The sequence below is a fragment of the Ursus americanus genome, chromosome 5 (assembly GCF_024610735.1).
Source record: "Ursus americanus isolate L20-20 chromosome 5, mUrsAme1.1.p, whole genome shotgun sequence".
Classification (NCBI taxonomy): domain Eukaryota; kingdom Metazoa; phylum Chordata; class Mammalia; order Carnivora; family Ursidae; genus Ursus; species Ursus americanus.
This window is the reverse complement of record NC_142131.1, coordinates 83,083,772-83,095,944: the sequence shown is the minus strand read 5'-3', so window position 1 is coordinate 83,095,944 and position 12,173 is coordinate 83,083,772. Positions and strand designations below refer to the sequence as shown.

General features: G+C 38.0%; 1 protein-coding gene across 1 annotated transcript; it reads left to right on the top strand.

Annotated features, from left to right (window-relative positions):
• The first annotated feature begins 70 nt into the window (after positions 1 to 70).
• Positions 71 to 1,042, top strand: LOC123779405 (olfactory receptor 11L1). The gene has a single exon (XM_045777496.2). The coding sequence runs from the start codon at positions 71 to 73 to the stop codon at positions 1,040 to 1,042; it is 972 nt and encodes a 323-aa protein (XP_045633452.2).
• Positions 1,043 to 12,173: the final 11,131 nt, after the last annotated feature.

Here is a 12,173-nt window from a genome sequence, read left to right as displayed (position 1 = left end):
ATCAATAGCTACAAATATTTGTATGGCTTCTATATAGTGCTTTTCCAAAATATTTTCTCTTCCACAGGCAATGAAGCCCCCAAATGTGTCCAGTGTCACTGAGTTTCAGCTGCTAGGATTCCAGAATCTTCTTGAATGGCAGACACTGCTCTTTGCCATCTTCTTGTTCATCTACTTTCTCACAGTCACAGGGAATGTTGTCATTATTGCAGTAGTGAGCCAAGACCAGCGACTGCACTCACCCATGTATGTATTTCTCAAACACCTCTCCTTTCTGGAGATCTGGTATACATCCACCATTGTGCCCCTTCTCCTAGCCAACCTGTTCTCCCACGGCCAAGCCATCTCCTTCCCTGCCTGTATGACACAGCTTTATTTCTTCGTGTTCTTTGGGGCTACTGAGTGCTTTCTTCTGGCCATGATGGCCTATGACCGTCATCTGGCCATCTGCAGCCCACTCCACTACTCTTCCCTGATGAGTCCTGAGATCTGCACCAAGTTGGTGGCAGTCTCCTGGTTGACAGGTGTTGGCACAGGATTTCTCCCCTCCCTAATGATTTCCAAGTTGGATTTCTGTGGTTCTAACCAGATCAATCATTTCTTCTGTGACCTCCCTCCCCTCATGCAGCTCTCATGTTCCAGTGTGTATATCACCAGGATGGTCATCTTTATCTTGTCAATTGCAGTGCTGTGCATTTGCTTTTTTCTTACACTTGTGTCCTATGTTTTCATTGTATCTACCATATTGAGAATTCCTTCAGCCTCTGGTCGGATGAAGACCTTTTCCACATGTGGTTCCCATTTGGCTGTTGTCACTATCTACTATGGGACCATGATCTCCATGTATGTTCGCCCCAGTGACCATCTGTCACCTGAAATCAACAAGATTATTTCTGTCTTCTACACTGTGGTCACTCCACTGCTGAACCCAATTATCTATAGCTTGAGGAACCAAGAATTCAAAGATGCTGTTAGAAAAGTCTTGAGAAAAAAGTGTGGTATCTATGGAGTAAGAGTGAAGGGGAGTTTCTTTGTTGGGTAAGAAAAATTAGCACAAGAATACACAGTGGATTAATTTGGGGAATATGTGAAGGGCAGGCTCGGAGCCTTCAAACCAGAATGTCATCATTGGCACTATGTTGAATTTCACAAGCCATAATAAAGAGTTTCATCATGGTCCCTTGCCAATAACTGTTCAGAAGGCAAATAGCCTCTATCAAATCATTTTAGGGGCAATTTTATCCCTTGACACTTTCTTTCATCTTCTGATAATAGTCTAATTGTGTGATTTAAGGGCATGATGATATCACACATTACTTTCAGATTTCACAGTAGGACTGAGTTCATAAAGCATACATTTAGAAAATTATACATCTTTTAAGTACTGGTAGGAGACAGGCCTTATAGATTCAATTCCTGTTGCTATTGGTGTCTATTAAATGTCTGTGGAATGAATGAAGATGTATAAATGATTGTTGACCTAAATTATCTCCTAGTGACAAGAACAAAGAAGGGTTTTTGAAGTGCCAAGGATTTATCTACAGGAATTTAGACTTTTTAATGCTTTTTATTTAATACAATTCTATGAAAGAAGGAAGAAAAGGAGGAAGGTAGAGGGAGGGAGGCATAAGTGGAGGGAGAGGGACAGGTGGAGTGGGAAGACAGAGAAAGACTAAAGAAAGAGGAAGGAAGGAAGGAAGGAAGGAAGGAAGGAAGGAAGGAAGGAAGGAAGGATGGAAGGAAGGAAGGAAGAGAAAGAAAGAAAGAAAGAAGAAAGAAAGAAAGAAAGAAAGAAAGAAAGAAAGAAAGAAAGAAAAAAGAAAGAAAGAAAGAAAGAAAGAAAGAAAGAAAGAAAGAAAGAAAAAGAAAGAAAGAGAGAAAGAGAGAAAGAAAGAAAAAAGAAAGAAAAGAAAAGAAAAGAAAAGAAAAGAAAAGAAAAGAAAAGAAGAAAGGGAAGGAAGGAAAAGAAGGGATGGAGGGAGGGAGGAAGGAAGGAAGAAGGGAAATAAAGAAAACAAGAAAGCAAGCAGGGAGAGAGAGGTAAAAAAGAAAGGAAAGGGAAGGGAAGGATAAAAGATGGGAGGGGAGGAAGGAAAGAAGAGAGGAGTCAATGTTTCTTTTATTCAGCCAATATTTAGAAGACCTCTACTAATCTTACCTTCTATCTCATTCATTAATTCCACAATTATTCTCAAATCCTTTATATGTGCCAGTCCTCATGCTGCAGTCTGGATTGCCCAGGGACATGATGGTAAAGAAATGGACAAAGAAGATTTTCCCTGAGTGGAGCTTCTAGTTTGAAGGAGATATCTATCTATCTATCTATCTATCTATCTATCTATCTATCTATCTATCTATCTATCATCTATCTATCTATCTATCTATCTATCGATAGATAGATATATAAATTTATGTCTATTTGTGATGTTTGCCGTGAAACAATAAAGTATAAGCTGGTGCATTTACATGGAACAATAAGGTCTGAATCAACATAGAGGATTAGGAAAGCTTTCTATGTTTATGTTGTACTTTAACCTATACTTTACAGTTGAGGAGAATAAGAATGGAAGTAGTATCCCAGGCAGAGGACATGGCATGAATGTCAGGAGAAGCAGCCTGGGGAACATGGGGATAGAGGAAGGAAATAAATTTGGAGAGAAATGCAAGAGTTAGTTCCTGCAGGTCATTAAAAATAAGGGTTTTTGGATTTTATACTAAGACAAATAATGGATTATCAAAGGGTATCAAATAGGAAATGACATGATATATTTTGCATTTGCAAATCTCACTGCTGTTTAGAGAAATGAATGAAAGAAAACAAGAGTTGCTGGAATTGTAGCAGTAACGCACATGGGAGAGGAGCTTGGCTTGATTTTAGGTTTTATGATACCTCACAGATGGTGAGGTTAGGAGTGAAAATTCTGGACTCATTCACTCATTACTATGCAGTGGGGCCAGTTTGTAATCTCTTCAGAGTCCAGTATTCGATTTGTGATATGTTCCACCTCAATCCCTGAGCTTTAGGGGTAAGTGCACTTTGACCCTTTGGCACATGTTTTTAGTTCTTTTTACCCTCCTTCCAACCCTTGTTTCCTCTTCCTCCAGAATTTGACCTATGAGGACTGTTGTTAGTCCTTATCAGAGCCATCTGTTTCAACTATTGAATAAAAGTAAAATGATACATTGGAATCTGAGATAGGACAGGAACTGGATGATATAAGAGAGAAGTATCATTGCTCTGGGCTTTTGGATAGAAGATCAAGAAACAATCAATTATCCTATCTTTCATATGGCCATTGCTGATCAATATATTGAATAAGACTTACATTTAACCAGACTTAAGTTATCTTACCAATAGTTTCTTTCTAATTTTAAACTTGATAGGTAATTGGCTCTGCATAACGGGAGAAAGATTATTGACCACATATGAGAGATTAAAAAAATGATGTCAAATGGTCATTTGGATGCATAAATCTGGAGCTCAGAGTAGTAGCCTGGATGAAAGTCAATATTTGGAAGATTTTTTGGGTTTGTTTTGTTTTGTTTTGTTTTACATATAGATCTTATTTGAAAACAATAGAGCATGGAGAAATTTCAAAACATAATTTTCAGTAGAGAAGAGGAAGCTGAAGGGGAACTAAGGAGGAACAACCACATAAATGGAAGGACATTTGTAAGGTGGTTGTACAGACTCTTCTAGGGGAAGAGAGTGTTTTGGAAGGAAGAGGTGATGAGCATGAAAGGTAAGGATTAACAGGCTTTCATCAATGTGCCCAATCTAGAAGTGACTGTTGTTCCTGGAAAGGGCAGCTTCTTTGGAATGGGAATGGCTTGCAAGGAAGCAATTGTGTGCATGCGATTGTGTGTATACCCTGAGAAATGCAACTATGAAAGAGTGAGATAAAAGTGCTTATATTGGATGGGTCATTGTGTTTTCAAAAGAGGTAAGATTTTAGCATCTGAGTAAGTTTGAACACTTCCAGTAAGAGTCCAGTAGTGAGCAAAAATTTGAGGAATGGACATGGAGGTGATAACTGACAGCCTAAAGTTGAAGAGGGAGGGATCTGAGGCAAATGTGACTCAAATCAGCATTCAACAGGAAAAGCACTTATTTACTGCTAAGAGACAGAAGGGAGAGGATATTGCAATATAATGGGTATTCAAATAAATAGTTAGGATTTCTAGACATCCTCACCTGTGGACTTATAGGGCTTATGTTTCTGAGATAAGGTAACAGCTCTTCTTTACCATATAAAATGCAGCTCTAGGTTTGAATGAAGTGGTAAATGCATTCCAAACTCATTTAGTAAAATGGGATTGATAGACATCTGAAGACAGGTGAATTTGACCACATCCAGAAGATGTGGTCCATATATACAAAGGAATATTACTCATCCATCAGAAAGAAGAATTACACAACATTTGCAGCAACATGGATGGGACTGGAGGAGATTATGCTAAGTGAAATAAGTCAAGCAGAGAAAGATCATTATCATATGGTTTCATTCATTTATGGAACATAAGAAATAGCAGGAAGATCAGTAGAAGAAGGAAGGGGAGAATGAAGGGGGGTAAACAGAAGGGGGAATGAACCATGAGAGACTATGGACTCTGGGAAACACACTGAAGCTTCAGAGAGGAGGGGGGTGGGGGACTGGGATAGGCCAGTGATGGGTATTAAGGAGGGCACGTATTGCATGGAGCACTGGGTGTTATACGCAAACATTGAAACATAGAACACTACATCAAAAAACTAAGGATGTACTGTATGGTGACTAACATAACATAATAAAAATTATTATAAAAATAAATAAATAAAAATGAAAACAGGTGGATTTGAGAGCAAAAATGAGTGCCTAGATGAAGTAGGGTATCACTGATTTATTGTGATGCTGAGCTTCCTGCTTGTACGCTCTGCTTTAAGACCACTCAGTTTTTGTGCGCAGGCACATACAATAAAATAGTTCATTCTGGGTTGAAACTTAGCTCTGTGAATAGAGTCAGAAATAAAGGCAAAGACACAATGGATTTAAGGGTCACAGATTGTCAGGAAGAGAAATCAATATAGGAGGGAGGTGAAGCAAACAATGACCAGAAGTCCATAGTTAAAAAAATAAATAGGATTTTGTTATTTGTTATAGGACTATCTTTGCTACATGGATAGATAAGAAGTGACACATAGACATTTAGTGGCTTAAAATAGTAATTTAAGACAGGGTTTAGTTTTAGGAGATAACAAAGCCAAAAGTATGGCCATAAGAATAAGAAAGATAAATCAGGTCATGTAAAGAAAGATGGATTGGTCACATGGCATGGTCATAGGACAAACATTCCAGTAAAAAAAAAAAAAAAGAGTTATGGTCCTGGTGTCTTTTGTAAATGAGAGGAGGTGGTCAGTAGTTTAGTAAATCATCTCAATAAGGGAGAGTGGGTTCACTACCTCTTCAACAGAAGCCTTAAAAAATATATTTTTTGGGGCACCAGGGTAGCGCAGTCATTAAGCGTCTGCCTCTGGCTCAGGGCGTGATCCCGGCCTTCTGGGATCGAGCCCCACATCAGGCTCCTCCGCTGGGAGCCTGCTTCTTCCTCTCCCGCTCCCCTTGCTTGTGTTCCCTCTCTCGCTGGCTGTCTCTCTCTGTCAAATAAATAAAATAAAATATTATATATATATATATATATATATATTTTTTTTTTTTTAAGGAGTGGCATAGACTGACCCTGAGATACCAGGAAAGGGAATGCTAAGCAGTTCCACTTAGGACAATTAGTGCTCAGTTCCCACTCAGGCAAGAAGTTGGGATAAGATTCATGAAGTGGTTGAACAAGAGACATGAGTTCCAAAGGGAGGCTTAACTGTGATTGACCCAGGGCTGCCAGCTTTCCAAGACCTCTTGTAGTGTGCATTCTCTTTAGGTACCACTCCAGCCTTGTGTGGAATATGCCAGGTGGAATATTTCAGAGACCCCATCTTCAATGGAAGTGCATTTACCATGTTTTAAATTAAACACAATTTGATTCTCAGTTCCTTTTAAAGGGGTCTCTAGACCATTGTGTTGTGGAATTAAAAGGGCCAATGTTACATGTGTTGTTGATTATTTACTTCTATTCTTGCTTGTTCAATAACTATCATACACTCAAGGGTATTATATTTTTAAGGAATCATTTCAGTAATTTGTTATAGCATAGACTAGGAAAATTACATAAAACTTTGAATGAAATTCATCCCTACTACTGCAAATAAATTACTAAAAGTACATATGTTACCAATGGAAACAAACAATATATAATTTTCTTGGTTGTATAATCATTTGGTTGATATATTTATTAACTGTACACAATAAAAATAACATTCTTTATGATGTACACATCATTTTTTAATATACCACTTTACCAATAATCATGACTGTGAAGAAAAGGGAAATTGACATTTGATCATTTCTATCTCTAACAAACACAGAACAAAAGTAACTTAAACCCCAAATGGTTGCAGCTAGATCCTGAACCATTTTTATGTGATCACATGACTTAATATGTTTTCTTGAAGATCAATTACCCCTAAATCGGTCATTTGAGAACAAGGACTATGACTTTATCCCCGGTTTTAACTTATGGTCATACTCTCAACAGGCAGCATGTAGAGACAGATGAAGGGCCAGAGAAGAGAGCCAGGAGAGACTAGCTACTGGTAACCCTATACCTGTCCACAGCGTCCTTCTGATTGACCTATTTTCTTATAACCTCTGTCATATCTGTCAAAGGAGTTGGGCTGATTAGATTGCCATTCATTTAGTGCACAGTGTTAAAAGTGAAGACATTACATAACATGGTGGTCAAAAAGACATGTTGTGAATCGGATAGTCATTTGGTCAAATTCTAGCTCTTCCACACACAGGGAGCATGGGATGCCATGCACCATTTAATCAAGGTCACCTTTAAGTAAGTCAAATTTTAAAAGAAGAAAAATAATATTCACCCCATAGTAGTTTCTATTTAAATTCATTGAGGGATCTCTGCATATATTAGGTAATCTATAACTAGTGGACTATTCTATGGCATGGATATGTTGATGTTTTCTACAGGATCCTAATTCAGGCCACAACATCCATCACTGATGATGGCCCTCACCTGCATTCCTCCATGGGATGTGCACTGGGCTGCTGAATTTGAGTTTATGCCCCTCCCAGGTGCATTCTGTAACTACTAACTGGATAAAAAGACCTGTCCCTTTGCCCTAGTTTTCCATGGAATGCCCAAGGCCTCAGGTACGACTGCACTGTGGGGCAGCTTCACTATTGTCCTATGCCTGCTTTTTCACTTGCTACAGGTGCAGCTCCTAACAGGGATCCCAACAGTCCTTAAATCCCAAGTTCTTGGCTCAATATCTACCCTCCAGGGAGCCTCCTTTAAAGTAGAACACAGTGATGCACACATCAATTCCAGTTGGTATGAAACAAGGAGGGGATGGAAGACAGAGGCTAAAACACATAGGACTTCACACAATGTGGAAATACAGTTTTGCTATCATTATACAAAATGAATACAATCACATTTATATTGTAACCCCAAACTGGGTTTACCTCTTGGTGGCCCTCAAGCCAAAATACATAAACAAGCCAAATACTGGAAAAGGAAGTATTTTACTTTGAAAATATAAGGAAAGGGGCACCTGAGTGGCTCAGTTGCTTAAACACCTGACTCTTGGGGCGCCTGGGTGGCACAGCGGTTAAGCATCTGCCTTCGGCTCAGGGTGTGATCCCGGCGTTCTGGGATCGAGCCCCACATCAGGCTCTTCCACTACGAGCCTGCTTCTTCCTCTCCCACTCCCCCTGCTTGTGTTCCCTCTCTCACTGGCTGTCTCTATCTCTGTTGAATAAATAAATAAAATCTTTAAAAAAAAAAAAACACCTGACTCTTGATTTCAGCTCAGGTCATGATCTTGGGGTCCATGAAATCAAGCCCTGCATCAGGCCCTTGGTCAGCAGGGAGTCTGCTTGGAATTCTCTCTCTCTCTCTCCCTCCCCCTACCTCCCTTCCCCAGTCCCTTCTCTAAAACAAATAAATTAATATTTATTTTTTAATTTAAAAAATTATTTATTTGAGAGAGAGAAAGAGAGAGCATGAATGGGGAGGAGAGGGAGAAGCAGGTAATGGCATAAAAACAGGCACATAGATGAGTAGAACAGAATAGAAAACCCAGAAATTGATCCACAACTATGTGGTCAAATAACTTTTAATTTCTTTTTTTAAGTTTTATTTAAATTCAAGTTAGTTAACATATATTGTACTGTTAGTTTCAGAGGTAGAATTTAGTGATTCGTCAGTTGCATACAACACCCAGTGCTCATTATATCATTATATATCATATATGACATTTATGTTATTGGTGTATGTTCTCTCTAGTCCTACTTTCTTGAGGGTTTTTATCAAGAATGGATGCCGTATTTGTCAAATTATTTTCCTTCATCTCCTGAGAGGATCATGTGGTTCTTATCCTTTTTTTTAATTATTAATGTGGTGTATCATGTTGATTGATTTGTGAATGTTGAACCACCCCTGCATCCCAGGAATAAATCCAGCTTGGTCATGGTGAATAATCCTTTTAATGTACTGTTGGATCCAGTTAGCTAATATGTTGTTGAGAATTTTTGCATCAATATTCATCAGGGATATTGGTGTGTAATTCTCCTTTTTGATGGGATCTTTGTCTGGTTTTGGGATTGGGGCAATGCTGGCCTCATAGAATGAGTTTGGAAGTTTTCCTTCCATTTATGTTTTTTTTGAAAGAGCTTCCCTAGAATAGGTATTATTTCTTCTTGAAATACTTGGTAGAATTCCCTTGGGAAGCCATCTGGTCCCGGACTCTTGTTTTTTGGAAGATTTTTGATTACTGCTTCAATTTTTTTGCTGGTAATTGGTCTGTTCAAGTTGTAAATTTCATCCTGTTTCAGTCATGGTAGTTTAAAAGAGTCCAAGAATGTGTCCATTTCTTCTAGATCACTTAATTTGTTGGCATATAGTTGCTGGTAATAATTTCTAATAATTGTTTTTATTTGTTTGGTGTTAGTCGTGATCACTCCCCTCTCATTCATGATTTTATTATTTTGGGTCCTTTTCCTTCTCTTTTGGGTAAGTCTGGCCATCGGTTTATCAATCTTATCAGATCAATGAACCTAGAGGCTTGGTCTTTCTAAGAAATAATAAGATCAATAAACCACTGGCCAGACTTATCCAAAAGAAAAAGGAATCAAATTAATAAAATCATGTGAGTATTTTTGTTTGTTTACTTTGTTATTGCAAAAGATGATTATGTTCATCTTTATCCCCTTTACTGTGTGTGGAAGAAGTCACTTCTTATAATTCTGATTTCTGTCAAAGTTACATCATCTCCCTCTAGGTATACTAGCCAAAATAGTTCACTTTCACTTAGCATTATCTCCTCCAGTGCCGTTCATGTTGCTGCAAATGTTCAGAACTTGTTCTTTCTGATAGCTGAGTAATATTCCATTGTATAGATGGACCACAACTTCTTAATCCAGTCATCTGTTGAAGGGCATCTCCGTTCCTTCCATGATTTAGCTATTGTGGACAATGCTGCTATGAATATTGGGGTGATTATGGCCCTTCTCTTCACTACATCTGTATCTTTGGGTAAAATACCTAGTAGTGCAATGGGTGGATCATAGGGTAGCTCAATTTTTAAATTTTCAAGGGACCTCCACACTGTTTTCCAGAGTGGCTGTACCAACTTGCATTCCCACCAACAATGTAAGAGGGATCCCCTTTCTCCACATCCTCTCCAACAATTGTTGTTTCTTGCCTTGCCAATTTTTGCCATTCTGTGGCATAAGGTGGTATCTCAGTGTGGTTTTGATTTGAATTTCCTTGATGGCTAATGATTTTGAACATTTTTTCATGTGTCTGTTAACCATTTGTATGTCATCATTGGAAAAGTGTCTGTTCATATCTTCTGCCTATTTTATGATTTGTTTATTTGTTTCTCACGTATTGAGTTTGAGAAGTTCTTTCTAGATCTTGGATACCAGTCTTTTATCTGTAGTATCATATGCAAATATCCTCTCCCATTCCGTGAGCTGCCTCTTAGTTTTTTTGACTGTTTCCTTGGCTGTGCAGAAGCTTTTTATCTTGATGAAGTCCCACAAGTTCATTTTATCTTTTGTTTCTCTTGCCTTTGGAGATGTGTCATGAAAAAGGTTGCTGTGCCCGATGTTGTAGAGGTTGCTGCCTATGCTCTCCCCTAAGATTTTGATGGATTCCTGTCTCACATCGAGGTCTTTCATCCATTTGGAGTTTATCTTTGTGTATGGTGTGAGAGAGTGTCAAGTTTCATTCTTTTGCATGTAGCTGACCAATTTTCCCAGCACCATTTATTGAAGAGACTGTCTTTATTCCCCTGAATGTTTTTTCCTGCTTTATCACAGATTAGTTGCCCAAAGAGCCGAGGGTCCATTTGGGGTTCTCTATTCTGTTCCATTGGTCTATGTGTCTGTTTTTGTGCCAGTACCATGCTGTCTTTGTGATCACAGCTTTGTAGTACAGCTCGAAATCCAGCATCGTGATGCCCCCAGCTTTGTTTTTCCTTTTCAACACTTCCTTGGCGATTCGGGGCCTTTTCTGGTTCCATACAAATTTAAGGACTATTTGTTCCAGTTCTTTGAAAAATGTCATTGGTATTTTGATCGGGATAGCATTGAAAGTGTACATTGCTCTGGGTAGCATGGACATTTTAACTATGTTAATTCTTCCGATCCATGAGCATGGAATATTTTTCCATCTTTTAGTGTTGTCTTCAATGTCTTTCAAGTGTGATTTGTAGTTTCTGGAATATAGATCCTTTACATCTCTGGTTAAGTTAATTCCAAGATAACGTATGATTTTTGGTGCTATTGTAAATGGAATGGATTCCCTAATTTCTCTTTCTTCCGTCTCATTGTTCATGTATAGAAATGCAACTGATTTCTGAGCATTGATTTTGTATTCTGCCACATTACTGAATTGCTCTATAACTTCTAGTAGTTTGGGTGTGGATTCTTTTGGGTTTTCCATATAGAGTATCATGTCATGTGCGAAGAGAGACAGTTTGACTTCTTTGCCGATTTGGATACTTTTTATCCCTTTTTGTTGTCTGATTGCTATTGCAAGGACTTCTAGCACTATGTTGAATAATAATGGCGAGAGTGGGCATCCTTGTCGTGTTCCTGATCTTAAGGGAAAGGCTTCATTTTCATTTGTTTCCCTGTTTTTTAAAATTTCTTCTTTGATTTCTTGCTTGGCCCACTAATTCCTTAGTAACATGTTGTTTAACCACCAGGTATTTGTGGTCTTTCCAAACTTTTTCTGGTGTTTAACTTCAAGTTTCATAGCATCGTGGTCAAAAATATGCATGGTATAATCTCAATCTTTTTGTACTTGTTGAAGCCTGGTTGATGACCTGATTGTGACGTATTCTGGAGAATATGAGAATGTCCCATGTTCATGCAAAAGGAATGAGTATTCTGATGCTTAGGATGACACATTCTGAATATATCTGTTAAGTTCTTCTAGTCCACTATCTCATTCAAAGCCATTGCATCCTTGTTGATTTTCTGCTTAGATGATGTGGCCATTGATGTAACTAGATGTTAAAGTTCCCTACTATTATTGTAGTATTATGAATTTATTTATGCTTGTTATTAATTATTTTATATATTTGGGTGCTCCCACATTGGGGGCATAAATATTTACAATTGTTAGATTTCCTTTTGGATGGTTCCCTTTTTTATGACATTGTGCCCTTCTTCATGTCTTGTTACAGTTTTTGGTTTAAAATCTAGTTTTTCTGATACAAATATTTCTACTCTGGCTTTCTTTTGAAGTCAGTTTGCATGATCAATGTTTCTCTATTCCTCTTACTTTCAATGTAGCAGTTGTCTTTAGGTCTAAAATGAGTCTCTTGTAGGCAGCACATAAATAGGTCTTATTTTTTTGTTTATTTGTTTTGCTTTGTTTTGTTTTTATCCATTCTGACATCTTATGTCTTTTTAAAATTAATGCAAAGAGAAATTTATTTGTTTTTAATAATAATATTTTTATTATATTATGTTAGTCACCATTCTGTACATCCCTGGTTTTTGATGTAAAGTTCCATGATTCATTAGTTGCGTATAACACCCAGT

Bases quoted from the DNA above. Each gene is read 5' to 3' on its own strand.
- LOC123779405 (XM_045777496.2), top strand. From the start codon at position 71: ATGAAGCCCCCAAATGTGTCCAGTGTCACTGAGTTTCAGCTGCTAGGA.